A 21,915-nucleotide genomic window follows, 5' to 3' on the forward strand; every position below is an offset into this window, starting at 1 on the left:
ATCACGTATTAATTAATTAAAGGCAGCAACAACTTTCTAAAGAGAAGTCGCGCCCGTATTTAGTGGGTGGAAATTAAAGAAATAAATTATAATTTGCTACTGTAGTACGTACTGATCATGGGGTAGATGCTAGGATTAATAATTTTTTACATGACTCATGAATCGGATATGAATTTAACATAAAATTTGAGGTTTAGTTAAAGTTAAGAATTATGACATGTTTAATTAAGTAGGTTGAATTAATGTTGGCGTGTATAATTTTATCGAGTGGCCAATAGTACAAAAACAAAAAGAAAAAAAAAAAAAAGAAAAAGAAGTAGGCCGCGCGCCCGTGTCATTGATGGTGGCATAAAGCTAGGGGACCTACGCAAGTAGTTGTGTTAGCCATTAAGCTAGACAAAGTTCCAAGACAAAGGTCTCTCTTTCCACGTTGCTACGTCGAATATTGTAAGTTGCAACCAAATTTCCACTATATTATACAAGGCCCCAAGCTCCGGTATTGAGCTTTCCGAATCAATTAAAGGAATTAATTGTCGATTATTTTACACTCCATCGATCTCATCCTTGTGTAAATTAGCTAGAGTGAAGAATCATGTCCAGAATTCATCCTGATGATATGTTGTTGAAGGAAGATGCCCAACTACTACGTCCTGCCGTGCTCACCGTGTGGAAGCGATCTAGCATGAGTTTCCAGGGAACAGACGGATTCACTGTTTTCGACCACCATGGAAGATTGGCTTTCCGGGTTGACAACTATTCGAGGAAAAGCTGTTGCATTACAGGAGGAGGAGGAAGGCTGGTCCTCATGGACGGTGCTGGGAAAGCTTTGTTAACTTTGAAACCTCAGGTATGGATACTAAATAATTCCCAGCTAGCAGGCCACTAGCTACGAGTTGTAAGTACTCGACTAGCTACGACTACTCTCTGTTTGTAATTGTACGTTAAAGTATATATATATATATATGTGTGTGTGTGTGTGTGTGTGTATGTGCATCCAATTAATATTGTGAAAAGTATATATGTATATGTGTATGTAATGACTATATATATATATATATATGAACAGGTCTTGAGCATGCAATATCAGTGGAATGCATACAGAGGAGAAGATAAATGCGGAACAAGCAGTCCAAATTCCAAGGTATTCTCAATGAGAAGCGGATCAATGCTTTTCCACAGACACAGTAGCAAAGACGACGTGGAGGCAATTGTTGTGATGGGACACGGTCAATCTGATCAGACACCGGATTTCAGGATCGAAGGGTGTTTTAGAAGGCGAAATTGCAAAATAAAGAGCAGCACTACTGGACAAATGGTTGCAAAGATTGCTAGGAAGAGAGTAAACAACAAGATATTGCTTGGGGATGATGTCTTCACCCTCGCGGTTCAACCTGGCTTTGACACTCAGCTTGTCATGGCCTTCGTAATTATCTTGGACCGCATTTGCGGTAAGCCATTTGCCCCCGTTTTGTGTTCCTAAAATTTACATGTACAGATCGAAACCTAGCTACCTCATATCATCTCAAAACCATCTACTGCCTGCATTTATAAATCTCTTGGAAATTAAATTAAACCACATGATCCAGAAATTAAAAGATATATATGCAAAAGGCTACGAATTAATTAAAGCACGTGAGACGAGACAATTAAAATCCTCTTCAACTATCATCACCTATCATTTATGTTTTTAAACTTTTATTATGTGTATTCTTTTAAAGGTTGAGAAGAAAAAACGCCTTAGCCATTTCACCGATCGATATGATGGAGCTTTTAGGGTGTGTTCGTTGGTTACCCTTTTATGGGTAATTTGGTCCTCTCGCTCAATTGGTTATTACTATGGTCAACGCATGTGATGCATTAAGGGCTGAATAAGTAATTTCAACATCTCAATAAGGAACAATATTATATCAGAGACATAAATAAAAATGTTGTGATAGTTCATAAAGCTAAAATGTATTTTGCCCAAATACAAAATACATGTATAGTGCAAGTAGATCGTTGACACCCCTTTGTCTCAATTGATTGCTAGCATAACATCATCGACAAGCCGACATTCCTCAAAATTGGTAACACTTCCCTTATTGCTAGAGGTCAGCAAAATCCAAGTCCGCTAAAATCCCAAATCGGATTGACACCCATCAGTTTGGGTCATGAACATTCCACCACACCAGGAATCCACCGGTCACTTCTAAATCAAACATTCCTCTATGCTAGATTTGTTCTTTCTTTTTTTTTTTCCTAAGCAAATATAAGGGGAAAAAGAGGAGGAAAAATTGCATCAAACAAAAAGACACAAAATATCGGTGAAATACTAGTCCAACAAACACTCCCCTATAACCAACAAAGCAGTGCTAAAAAAACCTAAAAACTATTGAAAATGGACCAAAAGATTGGCCCGGCCCAAGAAAAGGGTTGCCTTTGATGGCGGTTAAAAAGGACAGTCCAATAACAGCACATATTGTAAAAGCAAGTCACCTTGAAAACCATAGCAAAAAGAAAAACATGTAAGAATTCTATATATATTAAATGCTAATTAACAATAAAATTAGCAGCGAAAATAATTTAATATATATGTATCTTCGGCCATTGTTTTGCTCAAGCAGGTTGAAGAACAACTTTACAACAACCAAACTAAAAAACTAAAAATGATTGAGAAGTTCTTTTGACCTATGCCTACCAGTGAGTGTCAATTGATGGAATACACATGCCTTGTTTATAGGTAGGTCAGGGACCCTCAATTAGAGCTGTTACCTTAATTATTTCTCTCATCAAGAAATAAAAAATCAATACAGCTGATTGATTCCACAAAATAAAATTACTAATGAAATCAAATACTTGTTCCACAAGAATTAAATCGACAATTTAATTCAGAATATTTAATTTCATAGAATAAGCTTTAATTAGAATAAATCACTTAACACCGTAATTATATATATTTTATAATTACAATAATATATGTGAGATAATGGACATACTTTAAATAAAATTTCTTACAAAACACTGATAAAAAGCATCGAAGAGAAGCACCACCGTAGCATCCAGTAAGTGGCACCCGGCGTACTAAGCTTGGTAGACATCATAAGTAGATCTATAACACTCCATAGGCAAAATGAGAATATGAACTATAAAGGTCCAATGAGAAAGGAGGGGGAAAGCTTGTGATACTCAGTATAACAAACGACACCTGAGAATTCCTCCGTTTGACAAAATGAACCTCAAATATGCCGAGGCAAACGACCTGTCAAAAAATGGCAAAAGATATTGTGGCATGTGGTTGGTTATATACGCGAGAGCATGGGAGGCCATCGAACGTGGTGCAAGCTAGTGAATCTGTAAGGGTGGCGCAGGAGTAGTTGGAGGGAGAAAGACACTGTAAATTTAACTTTCAAGTTGCAGTTTAAAAAAATAATAATAATAATAATAATAAATGAGGAAGAAGAGAGGGGAGAGATGGCAAAACGAAGAAAGATGAGAGGAGGGAACCCCCTCCTCCCAACACGATGCTCACAAGAGAAAATGAAGAAGGTGAAGAGGAAGAAAGACTAGCTTTGTAATCCTAACTTACAACTCACACCAAAGAGTCATAGACCACGTCAGACGCCCAGTACCAGAGTTAACCATAGCGTAAAGTCATTATTGGCAAGCCCTCAACTCTTAGGTTTAAAGGCCCCAATTATGGCTGTAAACAAGCTGAGCTTAAGCGAGCCAGGGCTGTCCAAGCTCGGCTCATTTAAAAAATCCACGAGCTCGAGCTCAAGCCAAGCTCCAAAATTTAAGCTTGGCTTGGCTCACCAAGAAAAATTCTTTGTGTGAGCCGAGCTCAAATTCATCTAATAGGCGAGTCAAGCGGGCAAGCCGAGCCGAGCCGGCTCGGCTAATGCAAACTTTTAAAAATAAAAATAATAATAGCTTAAATGACTCATACCAATGAGACAAATTAAATTAAATTTAATAATAATAATAATATATTAGTAAAAATGTTTTACTTCTCAACCAACAAATCGATGGCAACTTTGTAATTCAAGCCTCTCCTTTTGAGCCAATCCATGTGAGACAACTAGAGCCTTGGCTCAGTAACAGAAGCTTACATCCTTTTTATATATTACTTAGGTGAGAAAGTTTTTTTTTGCGTTTTTCATGTGGGACAGACAAGCTAACTATTATTGTGAGAGATGTATGCTTGATTTTATTTTATTGGTGTAAGACACTTGTAAGCAAACAAATACAAGGAAAATGAAAAAGAGTTTACTCTTAACACTTAATAGTAGCCAAAAAATGTTTAATATACCTGTTAATATTACTAATATATGAAATTGACTTTGATTAAAAATAAAAAAAATAACAGTTTATTATATATACAAATTATCTAACATTTTTTTAAATTTTTAATTTTTTATATATATTAACCAATTAGCTCTCCCTATATATAACTAAACCAATTAACTAATTAGTTAACTTAGTTAAATACACACAATACACTAGTTAACTATAAATAGTTATACACTATATGACTACATTATATATAGTATTTATGCTACATACTATATAAGCATAAATACTATTTATAATATATAAACTATTTAATAAGTTATATATATATATATATATATATATATATATATATACGAGTATGTTCTTGAACTTTAAACGAGCAAGTTAAGTTTTATACAAATATGTATCATTTAATGATCAAGTATAGTTCCATGTCCACAAACAGCTCATTTAATAATCGAGTCAGGCACAAGCCGAGCTTTATCGAGCCAATCCCAAGTGAGCTCACGGATAGCTTTGTTCGTTTACAACCCTAGCCCCAATCCACCATGGGTTGGCAGCTACCTATACAAGGGGATTTATGGCACAAACAGGTAGTAGCGGGCCATTTCCAAGGAATACAATCCACACGTCTTTGTTCAGGTAGAAGGTGGCATGGGATGGAATGCACAACTGCCACACACTACTAAAAGAAATACATTTGCAATTTATCCATATAATAATTCTTTTTCAGCTAAAGGGATAGAAAAATGAAGAAGAATTTGCTCCCACAGATAACAGCAATTTGTTGAGATAGCAATTCCTTTTTCTGTTGAGAGAGAGAGAGAGAGAGAGAGAGAGAGAGAGATTTCTTTTCTTTGTAAAAGTGGGAAATTAGGATCTGCATGGGTGTGGAAAATTGATTGCATCTCTAGCAACCAACGGCAAAGAGTTCACCCGAAGCAGCATCACCTCTTTCCACAATTTTATACTAGTCCCTTGTATCCTCTTTTCAGTTTAGTGGACAAAACAATACACATACATATAAATCCATTGCAACACTAACTCAGCAATTACACGATATCTTAAAATAATGGATCACCAAAACATGCTAGCGCCAACCCTGCTGGCTCATCTGTGATGTTAGTACTATGAAAAATCCATTATCCTTGGTAACAATAACTGAAGAAATATGGGCCAAACGCCTGACCATGTATGTGCCCCAGACGATCCAACATCTATTAGTCTCCAGACACATGCGTCTTGTCCTCATAGTACCTTTTCTCACTTTCTGCCTTCTTCTCATTACGTTTCTGCGGTTGAAAACAAAATTAATCCTTAATTTTTTAACCACAAAGACACCAATGCAGTCCAAAATCTCTGTAGCCCTAGTACATACTGTCATATTTTTAAGCACTAGCCAAAAAGGCATGTTTCTCACTCCAAAATTTTAAGGGTCATTTTTTGTTGTAGTTTATGTACCTCACAAATCTCTCATAATTTGATGCGAATAGTAGGGTGAAATTTTAATCAGAAATACTGAAATAGTGGCATAGTTCAGAAATAGGGAACCTGGTACGCTTCATGGTTTGATACAATTCTTCGAATTATTGTGGTAGTGGTGACGTCCAGAGGACTTTCCAAAATTTTAAAGATACCCATACTTATTGGAACAGCATATGGGTTGCACTTTTCCTGTAAGAAGAAAACAATGTCAGTAACCAAAAAGAGTATATACTTCCATAATTAACTAGATTAGTCACATAATTGCATACAACATGAACTGGAAATAATGGAAATTGCTACTTTCATCGAGAGGTACCACCTTTAGAAATTATTAGAATTTACCTTCTGAAAATCATTATTCTCTGCTACTGTTCCATGGACAACAAGGGAGATGTCGAAGGTAGTGATCTGCACCCAAAATTTCCACCAAGTTCCAACTTACAAATAACGTTAAGCATGCCTAGACCACATTTTGGCCTAAGTCCATAATCTCAGCGACCAATTCAATAAAACAACTATAATCAGACCAGAATACAAAAAAGGAAAAATAAGACAATTAAGAAATGGATTCTAGATCGCAATCATCCAAATATCACAAATTACCTGACTATTTTAAAGACTTCTGTTCATTTATTAATAAGTTACATATCCAGTCCGTGACTATTGAACTGATGATCTCATCATACGATCCATTTTTTATAAAACGATAAAGTGTCATTTGAGCTAGAGCTCTTTTTTTTTTTTTACACACGTAATCCAATCTCATAAAGTGTCATTTGAAGTTCATACATAATCTTTTTTTTCTTTTTTGGTAAACAGCCTAATTTCACTTTACTAAGTCATTGTATTCATAGAACCCAATAAAAAAAATCCTCTGCCCCAAGCTCATGCCCCCCTTTTCTTCCCTTTCCTTTTTATTTTTATTTTTATTTCTCTTGTTTACCGGTGAATACTCAAGGCATGAGAAATCTTCAGATTTATCTCTCTTCTTAAAAGGTAGATAGATAGATCATAAATCATTTTATGCAAGAAAAGGATAAAAAGAAAAAATAGGGAGGATGGATAATCTTTGTTCACTTCTCCAAGCAGGACAACTTTTTGGTAGGGGTGGGTATTGGTTCGGTAGAGCCATTTTCAGTCAGTTAACTGATACCCACCCCTAGCAAAAAATTCGACTTTGGTCTTCATGCTAGTCATTAGTTTGTAACTATAAGAAATTAAAGAAATATATTATGTTTTCTAGTCCGTGCCAAAAACAGTTTCAAATTAGTTTTCCAACCAAACAGCGAAAAACATGTCATTTTTACTTAATATCCTTTCCTCTGCAACTCTTTTTTTTTTTTTTTTTTTCAAAGAAGAACCTTGATTTAAAATTAAAAAAAAATAAATAAATAAACTTGTAACAGCAAAAGAATGAAGGCCATAAAATAGATTATGAAGAAATTAAAGTGCACAACATTAAGTTAAAAAGACAAACTAACCATGTCTTTTGACACCTCCCATGGAGCCCCAATTATAACCTCGTCTACGTAGCGGCAAGCCAGAACGCTTAAACTTCTTTCATGAAGATTCATTATAGGGCGATGTGCTCCCCTAGTAACACTGCAGAGTCATTTGTTTGACAAAGGCAGATATATTAATTGGTTAAAATTTATACATGTGCATGCACATAATTGTAGGAAATAAATATATGTTTAGAAATAGATAATTAAGTTTTCAAAAAAGCATCCATGGAGGAATATGGCAATTGTGATATTTGTCCTTCAGACTTTTACCTAATTCACAAAGATACCTGCCACCAAAAGAGACACATAAACAAAACAACCATCTCCATAAACATACTCTCCCAGTTATGGTTCAACTCTCCATGAACTTAGGTTTCAGAAAATACACCAGAAAAAGCTATAGCATAATTGTAAACTTTTCAGTCTGAAGCATGGAATGATGAATATAACTTGTAAAATGCATACGCTATTATAAGAGTCCAAGCTAGGACATGTATTGTCCATGACAGACATGCTCTACAAGGATTTAAATACCCAACAAAAAGAAGAGCAACACAAACACAAGAAGTCAACAAAGATGACCAAAAGGCGAACTTCATGGATCTGAAAGATTTAAAGCACCTATGATATGAACTCAGGTATACATGAGCGCCAACAAGCTAAGATATTTATTGCTTCTACTAAAACAACATCCAACTACAATTCTCTTGTCTTTCAAAACGATTTACTTGTGTTTTTTAATCCATAACTCTATGCAAAGTTGTTAAATTAAGCGAAGTAGTATTATGGTTTCTCAATCAAAGAACCTCATAAATTCTTATTCCTCAAGTTCATTTCTAATAGGTGTTAACTTTTATGGAGTAAAATAGTTTTAGCTAATCACCTCCTTTTTACATCCTGTATACTTGGGCAACATGAAAAGAGAATGAATATAAAGTCATGCACATACCACAACACTGATTTTCAATATGGAAAAGAAAAAGGGGGGAAGGGGGGAGGGGGGGGAGGGGGGGGAGTGGGGAGAAGGACGGTTGCAACCTGACAGTCTGATCATTATGTATCCCAACAAGAAGAAAATCTCCAAGCTCCCTAGCAACCCTCAAGATCTGTAAAAAACAAACGATCAGCAACAAAGTGTATAAGGTCTTACTCTCTTCTCCATCCATAATGGCAGTAGACATCTACATTAGCACAGGAATATTTAGAACTTCTTTTGAAAAACAAAAATTACATAGTAAAACATCTAGAAACATAAATTTATTTACATGTTTTGCTTAGACATCAAGTAAAGCAGAAAATGGGGGAAAAGCAGGAAGGACAAATCGATCTGAGGGAACTACTGGTAGTCAGAAAATAATTTTAATCATCAAACACAGAATGTAATAAGGGATAAAGAGTATCAACAAGGAACACAGAAAGATACTGCTAGTCACAGGTTTTACTGATTGAGTATTTGTGTACGAAAAAACTGAGAGTTGCTTAATGGTTGCTCAAGCAAGATGCTAAGGCTACAGTTAAAAAATCCAAGAGTTCGATCAATCCTTGCTCGAGCGAAACTATGATTTGTCGATAAATTGAAACTTTGCTCGAATGTTGCTCAACCTTCACTTAAGCGAGTTTACAATCTTTTTAATGGAGGCTAATTTTGTAATTTTCTTTTCAGGGTTGCGGCCCTAACTTATTTTTAAGCATAATAAGGACGGCTTGGCCACCCAATAAGTTGTTTTTATCAGTCATATCAATAAGAACTACTCTAAAGAGAGTTTTTTTTGTTTCCCCATTTCCACTAATCCTTGGAGATTTTTAGGATTTATAGAAGAGTTGTGGCTTCTAGTGCTTGTAGATTCAACTTCCCACTACGCCGCTCCACACCAGTTGGTATTAGAGCTCATCTACTTTTCTACCATGACACGCAAAGGAGCACATGGAGGAAGACATTCCAATCATTGGTGATGTGTATGATCGCAATGAGGCAACACGTGGTGAGGAACTGACAGCACATTTGCAGCGAATGGAGGAGTGATATGTTCAGTTTGTGGATCAATTTGAGGTACTGGCTAACCAATTGGCCGCCATGCCTGTCACTCATGGTCGTTACTGTCAACCAAATAAGCATTTAATGGAGGAGGATTATGAAGATACCGTCGAGGAAAAGCCCATCTGTCCATTTGCAGGGCGTGGAGCAAGGAGGGAGCGTCCCTTGGTGACAACAACTCTAGTAGATGAAAGACATCATAAAGTTACAGAAGACTTGAGTGCAATAATGTGCAGAATTGTTGATGAACTGAAAATGGAAGATAATGAATCAAAGCTGATCAAAGACACTCCAGAGGAGGAAATAAGAAAGGCAAAGGTTTTAATTATTCATATTCAGGAGTTCTATAAAGTTACAAAAGATTTGGTTCCATCCTATGGTAAAACAAAGGCAGTGTAGCTCTTCGAGTTAAAATGCTTTTACATTGATAAATCACTTTTTACAAGTTTTATGAAAACTCTGCATCAGTTTTAAAGAAAGGATTTGTTTTGAAAGGATAATAGAGACAAATTTTGGAAAGGACTCACGTCACACATTGTAAATGATTGGTTAGTATTTACCTACTGAGCTGTGGACTCATTGTTTCCACCTGTAAAACTGTGGGGTTTTACAGGTACAATCGAAGTAGCTGAGGAAGAACCCTATTGGAATCTGGATTACTGTCCCTGAGGATCTACTAAAGGTCTCCACTTTCGAGGTAAGTCTGAGTTTTGAGGAAGTCAGCAATAGGTAATACGTTGTCTCTATGGCACTTTTGTAAGTATCATGAACAATGTTCTATTCAATTATGTAATGACATTTTTTGATAAATAAAGAAATCTATTCAGTTTAAAGCTCTTATGTTCAATTCATTTTATATAAGTGAGTTTGTAGTTTCAAAAAGTAGAAGAAAAACAAGAAGATACCAAAATTCTTTTGTTGCGAGAATTAGATAAAAGTAGTAGTGCCACTTGGAATATGAGAAACAATTCTTCTCTTCCATTTGTTATTTGAAGTCAAGGCATTACGAAGGGTGCTTCAGGAGGGAGTACTTATGATTCAGCAAGTTCCCAAGATTTTGCTTGACTCTCGCTCAAGCGAAATTGCTACGGGAGAAAAAACCGAGTTCACTCAAGTCACACTGGATGGTCACTAAAGCAAGACGCTAAGATGCTACGGGTGAAAAACCCCAGAGAGTTTGCTTGACCTTTGCCCAAGCGAAACTACAATTTGTTGAGGAATTGAAACTCCGCTCAACCCTCACCAGACCTTCACTCGAGCCAGTTTGCAATCTTTTTAATGGAGGCTAATTTGGAATTTTCTTTTCATGGTTGAGATCCTACCTTTCATTTAAGCGTAAAAAGGGGGCCAAGCCAGTAAGTTGTTTTTATAAGTTTTATCAATAAGAATTACTCTAGTGCATCACCAACCCTCCCCTGCCCTGCCCCAAAACAAGATGAAGAAAAAGGAGCAAATAAGTCATCCAACACAAATTCACAGTTCTTTTTTCATATGTAATAAATTTATAGAAAACAAAGTACAAATATGGCACAAAATTACCTCTCGAGTTACAATCTAAATTGCAGAGATTAAAGAGCACCATAATCTGCCTCACTTTAAAACAAACCAAAAATTTTGCTAGGTAGAAAAGTCAGCCATCCCTCCAAAACCATAAACTTTGTCACACATGCATATACGCACAAACATGCCCCTGCAATCCATGTCATTTAACCATCTAGCCATGACTTTGTTAACTTTATTATTGAAATAGAAAGTCAAAATGGCACCTCAACATGTCCGGCATGAAAAAGATCAAATGCCCCATCTATATAAATTATTCGCGCATCCTGTCCAGGCCCCTGAAACAACAGGCATTAAAAGTTAGCCAAAAAATATTGATGTAGCCATCACAAACAACACTTCAGAAGAAAAAGAAACTTAAAAAATATTACAAAGAAGGAAGGTCAGATCCTTAGGAAAATCAAGAAGAATGAGAAAAAAGATTGCTTATCAGAACTGAGAAACAACAGTAAACAATAAGAAAGCTGGAGGGAGCCATTGATTTAAATAGCCAATTTGTCCTAGAGCAAATTTGCAGCATAAAGCCCCCATTAGCGAACAAGTTATCTTAATGAAAAACTAAACTATCTGATACTACGAGTAAAGGATGAACTCACTAGACATCTATTCAAAATCACTTCAACACATCAAAGCCCAATCCAACTTTCCAGCTAACAATTTATCTAATTTTCCGGGTTTTGAGGGGAGAAAAAGGGGCAGGGAGGAAAGAGTGAGAATACAATGATGAGAAGTTGGTACTGCTCCCATTTACTCATCCAGCAATTCAGCTCTCCAGTACTCTATCCATAAGTTCCTCCAATGTACAGTCACCATGGAGACATGTACGTCAAAACTTGAATGACTACAAGAGTGCCAAATCATCTGATCCATATGTATCAACAGCAGGAGCTATAAGGTTGACTAAGAGGCAAACCTCACACTGCAACACATACAAGGAAACACAGAGACATGCACACACCATACTTTTAACAACCTTTTCACACCCTACTCGCTATTAACATTCAAGAGACAATATTAACCAAACCTTTTTTTTTTTTTTCCCAACAACTGGGGTATTCAGAACTTCCTCCCGACTATATCCCCGGGACAACGTGCAAACCACCCCCTCCACACAGGTCAAATAAAGCTCAAGCTTTTGCCCACATGTGTAGCCCCAATGAATTATTTGCACTTAAGGGGGGTCGAACCTTAGACCTGATATTACAAAAAGCACCAAAGCCAAGTAACAATTTATCTAATTTGTTAAACTAATACAGACAACAGTCTACCCAATTTGAGCCCCTCTCTATTTCTCTTCTGCTCCCCGCGCGCGCGCATACACAGTTTTAGTTTTTTGACATTGTCACATAAAATATCCAAAGGCTAATGCCAATGCTCAAGACCATAGAGCAATACTTCTAACAACCTTTCGCACTGCCATTTTAATTTACTAGCAAAACTTTCAAGAATATTGTATTGAACAATTTAATGGTATCCAGATTTAGTGAAATTGACATAGCGGAAGACTAAGGTAACTAATCAAAAAGCAGCGTCTTTGATTCTGCAAGGAGAAACGTCTTCGTCTTCTACCCAAAAAGATAAAAACAAGCCCGCAGGCTAAAAGAAAGATAAAACTCCGCAGAGTATTTGAGAAAGAATTCTCTGATTTGATAATAATTCAATTGATTGAGTTTTACATAATAGGCTAGCCTATTTATAGAAGAGAAATCCTTGGAGAAAAAGTAAACCTACTTCTAGTAGAGAAAGTAAATCTAATCTTAGTAGAAAAGTAAACATAATCCTAGTAACAATAGTAAACATAATCCTAATAAGGAAAGGAAAATAATTAAAGCAAATCTAACCCTATTAAGGAAAGGAAATAAAATCCTAATAAAATAAAATAAAATCCTAATATAAAATTGACAATCAACGGGAATTGTGACAATCTTTCCTTTTGTACTTCCATTGTCTGAAAGCAGGTAAAATTTTGATCAAGCGCCGCTACTCCAATATTATTTTTGATATTTTCTTTATTTTCATTTTTACCAAAAATAATGGTAAATATCGTCCTACATCAGACACCCCCACTTGAAAAAAACTCGTCCTCGAGTTTTCTTTGGGACATGGCACGCGCAGCTCCTTCGCATAAATATATTTGGAGAAATCTACATAAATTTCACACGTTTTATCATTTTCGTCCTTTTCCATAAAAATTTTCCCAACAATTTCTTCATGGACGTCATCTTCAACTTCACCGTTATCTCCCAAAAGATCGCCAATTTTTGTGGTGATCGTGATGAGTTGCACCTGTGGTGGAGGAGGTTGCATCTGTGGTGAAGGAGGCTGCACTTGTGGTGGAAGAAGTTGTAACTGTCGTAGAGGAAGTTGCACTTGTGGTGGAGGAGGCGGTAGCTGTTCCTCCATTGATGTAGTCGTTGGAATCAATGATAGTGGCTGCACATATGTTTTCTTTGACGGCAACTCCACTTCTTCAACCAACTTAACATTTTCTACAACTTCTTCACCATAATCAAAATTCTCTTCATAGGCGAAGGACCTATTTGGAGAGTTATGAAGATGATTATGGACATGACGAAAGTGGCTTACGTCTTCCTCACGGAATCTGTCAACATAAGGATACCGAACGGGTTCCCTTCGGATCCCATAGTCATTTGGTGGTAGGAACCGGGCATTGAGTAACCGCTTCATCTTGGGCCAAGATGTCACGGGTCTTTTCCCTTCCCTGGATCGAGAGAGCTTCAACCATTCCTACCAAGCAGATGCTCCACCTTTGAGCTTATAAGCCACCAACTTGACCTTCTTTCCTTCCGAAATACACATGTACTCAAAGAATCTTTCTACCTCCATTATCCAGTCAAGGTAATCTTCAATGTGAAGATAACCATCAAATGAAGGGAGATCGATATTCATTCGGTGCTCCCGGGTGTCTTTGTGATTCCAATGGGCACGCATCTTCCTACATTCAAATGACTCGCACAATTGGCGCACCTCCTGTTGCATCATCTGCGCTGTCTGCCGGAACTCCTGGAATTCGGTTCTCCAAGGAGCCTCTGATCGCTGGTAGTCGGACCTTGAAACAACATCTCTCTCACGAACGGTGTCGTAATAGAAGTTGTTGTTGTAGTATAAGTTGGCCATTGAATCCGGATAATGTCGGCTTGTATACCCCATGAATTTGGCTTTCGAAAGAGCCCCTCCCCTACAAGCGGCATTGTTGGAGAAGTTTGTCACCGTTGCGCTGATTGGCCATGATCAGGATAAAGCCTGCTCTGATACCAACTGACATAGCGGAAGACTAAGGTAATTAATCAAAGAGCAGCATCTTTGATTCTGCAAGGAGAAGCATCTTCGTCTTCTACCCAAAAAGATAAAAACAAGCCCACAGGCTAAAAGAAAGATAAAACTCCGCAGAGTATTTGAGAAATAATTCTCTAATTTGATAATAATTCAATTGATTAAATTTTACATAATAGGCTAGCCTATTTATACAAGAGAAATCATTGGAGAAAAAGTAAACCTACTTCTAATAGAGAAAGTAAATCTAATCTTAGTAGAAAAGTAAACATAATCCTAGTAACAATAGTAAACCTAATCCTAATAAGGAAAGAAAAATAATTAAAGCAAATCTAATCCTATTAAGAAAAGGAAATAAAATCCTAATAAGATAAAATAAAATCCTAATATAAAATTGACAATCAGAAGAAATCGTGACAATCTTTCCTTTTGTACTTCCATTGTCTGAAAGCGGGTAAAATTCTGATCAAGCGGCGCTGCTCCAATATTATTTTTGATATTTTTTTTATTTTTGTTTTTACCGAAAATAATGGTAAATATCGTCCTACATCAGAAATTTGGATCCAAAGGAGGTTTGTCATATTTCTTCCCTAGTGATTAAAGTCATAAAATTTTGCTGCTAGAAATAAGGTTGCATACAAGTCAGTTTTGTGGCCATATCAATCTACAGAAGTCGAACCTACATATTCTTGCCATTTTCAAATTCACCAAGATTCTGGATAACTCGGCATGCCTAAAGAAATGTCTCAACCTCTCTGAAACATACACACGCACCCTAAACGCATTAAATATCTGTGGTCCATCTTTTTTTTTTTTGGTGAATAAGGATCATCTTCATTAATGGCCTTTGTTTCCTTGACAACTAAACTTGAGATGCTAAGGATTGCATCCAAAACCATCAGATCCTAAGCCTACCAACCAGTAAGATGCTTATCCATAACTGAGTAGTTGGACCCCATGGGCAGCTTAAGTTATAATAACTTCTAGGTGTTGCTAAATGCTGTTGGTGGTGAGAGGCTTACTACTTTCATGGGAAGCACCAGCCTTTAACAGCCAATAAGGACCTCAAAGAATTAAAGAAACACCTATTGCACACTTAAAAAATGGGCTATTTCACATAGAGTAGATTATTCCTGTTCAAAACCAACTTTTCCAGCAGCTCCAGAGATCACACACTTCAGGAAGAAAGCACCAAGATGCAAACTTAATTTATTTCAAAGTAAACAAGATGAAATCATGCAACCAGCATTGAGAGATTTATCCATCAAGTTCAATCTTAAAATTAAAGGATTCAACACAAAGACACACACAGATAGACACGGCACACCCATAGTACATACCTTCCCATTTGAGAATTGAACAATTCTGCGAGATGTTGGCAGAAAATGAGATACACGAGTTCCAGTTCCAGATCCACCATCTTCAAATTTCTGGCCATGACCGTGGCTGAATTGTCTTTGCAAAGAAGAATGGTTGTTGCTGTCACTAATGGCTCTCTCTCTTACACAGAGAAGCATACGACCTGCAAAAAAAAATTGTGAGAAATGTTACGTACAATATATCCAACAGTCCCAAACATGGGGTGAGGCAACTCAGTCAATCAGCTTAAACAAATTCTTAAAACCATATATTTTATGTTGGAATGGGAGAAGGTATATATAATGAAGAACCCTTTTAGTAGCATACATTTGTAAAAGAAGAAAAATCAATGTTAAAATAACTAAGCAATAAAAAATCACAAATATTTAGATATATAAAGTACAACTATAAAAGGAGACTTTAAATCAGGAAATAAATAAGGCGTGAGACCAGAGCATTGAATCAAGATGTATATCACACTACCAACAACACCCTTACCACCCCCTGATCACTACAAAGAGCAACACATTATGAACACCACCTTGCTGCCACCACCTTGACTACTGACCACTATAACATCGCCACCTCCAACAAAGAGACTGCCAAATGCGACATCTATAGCATGCTTAGAGAAGAATCACCTTCAAAAGCCTAAAACTAAAATGCCAAAGGCCCATGCCAACCAAGTACCCTTTCGTTTTGGGAGAACACACCAGTGGTCGTTCATTAGGTCATTTGTTTCTCAAACTATATAGAATTTGACATATTTAAGTCTATTGAATAAATGGTATTTGGTAACTGCAAAACTTTTCAATATGGGCAGTAGTTGTGCTCATGGCACTGATTTTATAAGTAGATGGTCTAGTCGTGGTTAGGCCTATATATATTCCTTCTAGGCCGGTTTTACAAGGTCAGAAGTTTTGGAATTATATGGTTTCTAAATTAGATGCCCAAATCCTGTTAGAATAAGAGTCCAAGGCCTGTGAACATCGAGCTAACCATAAAAGATAAGCAAGTGCTCTGATTTGAGCTTTCTGGTAATTTATCAAATTCCGTTATATTTTTTTCTTAGGTTTTAAGCTATTAGATTCTATTTAATGGTTACTGTATTAGAAGCTATAATCCTACTACATTTATTAGGTTTTTTTTCATAAGTTAAAAAAACTGTGCGTGTGTGTATACACACAGAAAGAGAGAGAGATTAGAAAACCAGCAAAGACATAATAAACATGGGGCCAGAATTCTAACCAACAATGTCCGTGCTGGAGACTCCTTCAGTGCGCTTTATTTGCTTATAGCGACCAGCCTTCTTGGCCAGAGCATAAGCATCAGTACCATCAGGAAGAACGCATGGATCGTCACCATGAATGATGAAGTCTATGTTGTACTCGTCGAAGAGTTTCTTCATGAAGTCTTCAGTTATGGCATAAGGCGCATCAGGGATAACCTCGTCAACCCACTTGACAGCGTTGACCATAATCATTCTATGATCACATGAAAATGAATAAAAAAATAAGTACTAGATAGGAAAAAAATCAAATATTATCCAGCCTGCTGGAGGCATTAACGGCATTGACATTCATCCAAAGTGGCAGAAAACAAATCAATTACGCACACTTGGAATAGAGAATCGGAACAGGGACCTTTCTTTAAGAGGGGTAACAGGAGGACCTTTGTTGACAGTGATTTCGGCGTCGCTGACAACACCGACAACTAATTGGTCGCCAAGGGCACGAGCCTGACGCAGGGCATTGCAGTGGCCGTAGTGCATCATGTCAAAACAGCCATCCATGTAGACCCGTATGGGTTTATTCTTCTTTCTCCTCCGAATTCCCAAAGGCAGCTGCGATAGGCCCAACAGCGAGACCCCCACAACCACCCCTCCGATCAAGCACGTTGCCAGAAACCTCGCCGTACTCTGTACATTTTCCGGGCGCCCCTCATCCGAACCCATCATATTCCGTTCTTTGCACGCCAACGCAGGTACCTTCCTATCTCAAACTGAATTCACCGCTTCTTTTTTATTATTCCATTTCCAGATTTAGCTTCCTCTTTACTACTGCGGCCCTGCGGGTCCTCTTTTCTTTCTCTGATTTCTCTCTCCCTTTTCTCACTTTTTTCAATTTTTGGTTGCGTGGCGAGTGGTGACCGCTCTAGGGTTTTCGTCGCAATTTACGATTTTGGTCACCCAGCTGATCTCCGTGCGTCACCCGCGGCCTCTTTCATGTATGATTTTTTGTTTTTTAAAATTCAAATGCTATAACGTCACCGGCTCAGAAAATAATCAAAAAACAAAAAAAACAAAAAAACAAACAAAATTATATAACATCATCTACTAGTTAAAAAGAACACCCGCACAAGTATCGAGTAGGGCGTTAATGCGGGTGATTAGAAAGCTTCCCGTTAATTATTAATTATCTTTTTATATAATATATTTTTATAATTATAATTATAATAATATTTATATACATAATATAATTAATTAATCATTAAATCATAAATTCTTTTTGAGATAATTAAATCACAATTTGAGTATTAATATATTATCACTATAATTTATATAATTTTTTTAATTTTTTTATAATTTATATAATTATATTACATAATAAATTGATCATTAAATCATTTGATTATATAATAACAAATTATACTGTGCGAATATGTTAAAAAAATATATATACATATATAATATTACATAACTCATAAGTATAAGTATGTAAGTTCATACTAATATAACAATTAAGTACCTAGTGACTTAGTTCTAATGTATGTTATAAACTTATAAGTCTATGTATGTTATAAATTATAATTATACATTATACATATATGCAATTATGCATATTAAATATAAATGTATAAGATAAATACTTAATTATATGATTCAATAACAATTCAAATACTTATTAAAGTGAATCATATTATTAATGTACAATGATAATGTGATTCTTGCTTCCCGGTTTTTGTTTTTAGGCTTGTTTCTGTCTTTGGTGTTTTCTGTTCTGTTGTGCTTGTGTTCTCTCTCTGTATGTATTGCTTTTGGGGGTTTTCACTCAAACTCTCCCCCTCCCTGTTTGTTTGTGTGTGCCGTCGATCTTCTCCGCGCCCGCTTCGCCGCTCATCGCTCGCTGTCGGGTCTTTTCACGTGCCCCTCCCGCGCCAAGCTTTTTGTGTCACCTTCCGCGGCGGTTTCCAGCCAACTCGCGATCGGCCTCCTCCGGCTGTCGTGACCCGCTTTGTGTGTTTTCCGCGTTTATTTCCCTGTATTTTTTTTTTCTGTAATTTCTTTTCCTGCATTTGTTTTACTGTTCTTTTTATTTCCTTGTATGGTTTTTTCTTTTTGCTTGTAACAAGACTCTCTCCTCCTACTTTGTTGCGCTCAGTTGCTGTCTGTTATTACTGGTCCAAACCCTTGGTTTATGGATGTGAACTTTATCCTGGCCTTCGGGTTGAGGAGGATGAGTATCGGCTTGGGGTTTTGCTCTCAAGGTCGAAGAATAAGCGCTACCTACGCATTATATGGTATCTGTTTGATGCAGATCTGATTTTTAAACCGGATGATTAGTCATAGGTTAGTGGATGCTATGTTATGGTTGATTTGGTTTGTTGTTGATGACGACTGTATCTTTAGCTTCGGCTATGATTTACTTCAGAGCTTTTTGCTCTGTTTGTAAGAGCTTTAGGCTCGCGATTTTTATCAATGAATGAGTATGGTATGTTTCAAAAAAAAAAAAAAAAAAAGATAATGTGATTCGTATAAATTAGTATAATATCAAATTAAGTAATTGACATTAAATTAAACAATGTGTTACTTATAACCACAATTGAAGTATTAATGTATTATCAATATAATTTATATGATCATATAATAACAAAGGGTTAAATACTCCAAACCCCCGTGGAGTTTTCCAACTTTATTTTTTCTCCCCATGTGGTTTCATTTTTATCACAGGAGGTCCCTGTGGTTTTGATAATAGACTAAGTTAGTCCTTCGTCAGTTGACCGTTAGTTGACTTAACGAAATTCCACCTGGACCAATCACATGTTGACACGTGGCATCTACTTAATTTTTTTTTAAAATTTTTTAAAAAAAAAGTATTTTCTAAATAAAAAAAGAAAAAGAAAAAAGATTTGGGCCACCCCATTTGGCCATGGGGGTGGCCGAAACCACCCCCAATGGGTATCGGGGGTGGCTCGGCCACCCCTAGTGGGTACTGGGGGTGGTTTCGGCCACCCCCTTGGGCTCCAAGGGGGTGGCTCGGCCACCCCTTTGGCCATGGGGGCCACCCCCAAATAGAGCCACCCCCAATCTTTTTTCTTTTTTAAGAAAATACTTTTTTTAATTAAAAAAAAATTAAGTAAGTGCCACGTGTCAATATGTGATTGGTCCACATGGAATTCCGTTAAGTCAACTAACGGTCAACTGACGGAGGACTAACTTGGTCTATTATCAAAACCACATGGATCTCCTGTGATAAAAATGAAATTCCAGGGGGAAAAAAATAAAGTTGTGAAACCCTAGGGACTAATTTAGTATTTAACCCAATAACAAATTATACATATATAATATGACATAAATCATAAGTATACCAATTCATACTAATATAACAATTAAGTACCTAAAAACTTAGTTCCAATGTATGTTATAAACTTATAAGTCTATATGTGTTATAAATTATATATATATATATATATATATATATATATATATATATATATATATATAAATGTATAAGATCAATACTTAATCATATGATTCAATAACAATTCAAATACTTTATTCAAGATAATTATATTAAATTTTAACAAGTTATGATTTATATTTAAGGATTTTTTTTTTTTTTTGAAACGTACCATACTCATTCATTGATAAAAATCGCGAGCTTAAAGCTCTTACAAACAAAGCAAAAAATTCTGAAGTAAATCATAGCCGAAGCTAAAGATACAGTCATCAACAACAGACCAAATCAACCATAACACAGCATCCACTAACCTATGACTAATCATCAGGTTTAAAAATCAGATCTGCATCAAACAAATACCATCTAATGCATAGGTAGCGCTTATTCCTCGGCCTTAAGAGCAAAACCCCAAAGCTGATACTTATTCATTGGCCTTGAGAGCAAAACCCCAAGCCGATACTCATCCTCTTCAACCCGAAGGCTAGGATAAAGTTCACATCCACAACCCAAGGGTTTGGACTAGTAATAACGGACATCAACCGGGCGCAACAAAGTAGGAGGAGAGAGCCTTATTACAAGCAAAAAGAAAAAAAAATAATACAGGGAAATAAAAGGAACAGTAAAACAAATGCAGGAAAAGAAATTTTTTTAAAAAAAAACAATACAGGAAAATAAACGCGAAAAACACATAAAGCGGGTCACGGCAGCTGGAGGAGGCTGATCGCGAGTTGGCTAGAAACCGCTGCGGAAGGTGGCACAAAAAGCTTGGCACGGGAGGGACGCGTGAAAAGACCCAATAGCGAGCGGTGAGCGGCGAAGTGGGCGCGGAGAAGATCGGCGGCACACACAAACAAACAGGGAAGGGGAGAGTTTGAATGAAAACCCCCAAAAGCAGTATCTACCGAGAGATAACACAAGCACAACAAAACAGAAAATACCAAAGACAGAAACAAACCTAAAAACAAAAACCGGGAAGCAAAAAAGCAAAATCAAAGAACGAAAGCAAAGAAGCACAATCAGGGAGAAACGAAAACAAACCCAGCCGAATTGACGGAACCCTTGCAAAAGGTGGGATGAGGGGGAAGAGAGGGGGCACCGGAACTATGGACATCAAGTAAAATACTAGCACCTGGAGTGGAGCGGTTGAGGGGAGGAGGGATGCAGACAACGGGCATCCCTCCTCCCCTGAGGCGGCGACGGCGCTCTGGAGGGGAGGGGAGGGGGGGCTTAAGTGATAATTAATATTATGTTAAATTGTTAATTATATCTTTTAACAATTTAAATGTAAATTTGGGGTCAAATATTTTTGATTTTTCAATATGAGCTATTTTTTATAGCAATTTGGCCCAAGAAAACACCAAGGCCTCGTTTGGTTCACGAAATGTCTAATCCATTGGAAAATGATTAGCTACTACTGAGAATAGAAGAGTGTGGAATAGATTAGCTATACTTATTCTTTTATTTGGTTGTAACGCTGGAATAGATTAGTTAATCATATTTATTCGTTTAGTACAATGCAATATGTTAGTGAATGAAATCATATTGTGCTCAAATTTCCTAAAATACCCTTATAATACAAATACAATTTATATTATTAAGAACTTTCATTTTTTTTTTTTTTTTTTAGACATAAACAACTTTATTATAATTTCTTTTTCTTTTTTGTTTTTAATTATGTTCGGTATGTGGCCTTTTTTTATTTTTTATTTTTATTTTTTTTGCAATT

The 21,915-nt window shown here is 36.5% G+C and overlaps 2 protein-coding genes across 3 annotated transcripts; one reads left to right on the forward strand and one right to left on the reverse strand.

The window, feature by feature from the left end:
* Positions 1-443: 443 nt before the first annotated feature.
* On the forward strand, positions 444-1,767 carry LOC132162552 (protein LURP-one-related 5-like). Of its 2 annotated transcripts, XM_059572796.1 has the most exons (3): positions 444-847; positions 1,067-1,448; positions 1,719-1,767. In XM_059572796.1, exons 1-3 carry the CDS (start codon positions 593-595, stop codon positions 1,721-1,723), a joined length of 642 nt encoding a protein of 213 aa, XP_059428779.1. In that variant the 5' UTR covers positions 444-592; the 3' UTR covers positions 1,724-1,767. The 2 variants fall into 2 exon arrangements, with proteins under 2 accessions (XP_059428779.1, XP_059428778.1); XM_059572795.1 differs by lacking the exon at positions 1,719-1,767 and having other exon boundaries at positions 1,067-1,641.
* A 3,341-nt stretch (positions 1,768-5,108) lies between these two features.
* Positions 5,109-17,673, reverse strand: PECT1 (phosphorylethanolamine cytidylyltransferase 1). The gene is made up of 9 exons (XM_059607148.2): positions 17,154-17,673; positions 16,759-16,994; positions 15,492-15,673; positions 11,064-11,135; positions 8,301-8,368; positions 7,239-7,359; positions 6,100-6,165; positions 5,824-5,946; positions 5,109-5,564 (listed from the first exon to the last, which is right to left on the reverse strand). Exons 1-9 carry the CDS (start codon positions 17,465-17,467, stop codon positions 5,493-5,495), a joined length of 1,254 nt encoding a protein of 417 aa, XP_059463131.1. The 5' UTR covers positions 17,468-17,673; the 3' UTR covers positions 5,109-5,492.
* Between the last annotated feature and the right edge of the window lie 4,242 nt (positions 17,674-21,915).

Source organism: Corylus avellana, chromosome 10, assembly GCF_965113065.1.
Source record: "Corylus avellana chromosome 10, dhCorAvel1.hap1.2, whole genome shotgun sequence".
Classification (NCBI taxonomy): domain Eukaryota; kingdom Viridiplantae; phylum Streptophyta; class Magnoliopsida; order Fagales; family Betulaceae; genus Corylus; species Corylus avellana.

Bases quoted from the DNA above. Each gene is read 5' to 3' on its own strand.
- LOC132162552 (XM_059572795.1), top strand. From the start codon at position 593: ATGTCCAGAATTCATCCTGATGATATGTTGTTGAAGGAAGATGCCCAA. The intron at 848-1,066 runs GTATGGATACTA...ATATATGAACAG, and splicing joins TGTTAACTTTGAAACCTCAG to GTCTTGAGCATGCAATATCA.
- PECT1 (XM_059607148.2), bottom strand. From the start codon at position 17,467: ATGATGGGTTCGGATGAGGGGCGCCCGGAAAATGTACAGAGTACGGCG. The intron at 6,166-7,238 runs GTTAGTTTGTCT...TTTTGGGTGCAG, and splicing joins GGGAGGTGTCAAAAGACATG to ATCACTACCTTCGACATCTC. The intron at 5,565-5,823 runs GTTCCCTATTTC...TTTCAACCGCAG, and splicing joins CAAACCATGAAGCGTACCAG to AAACGTAATGAGAAGAAGGC.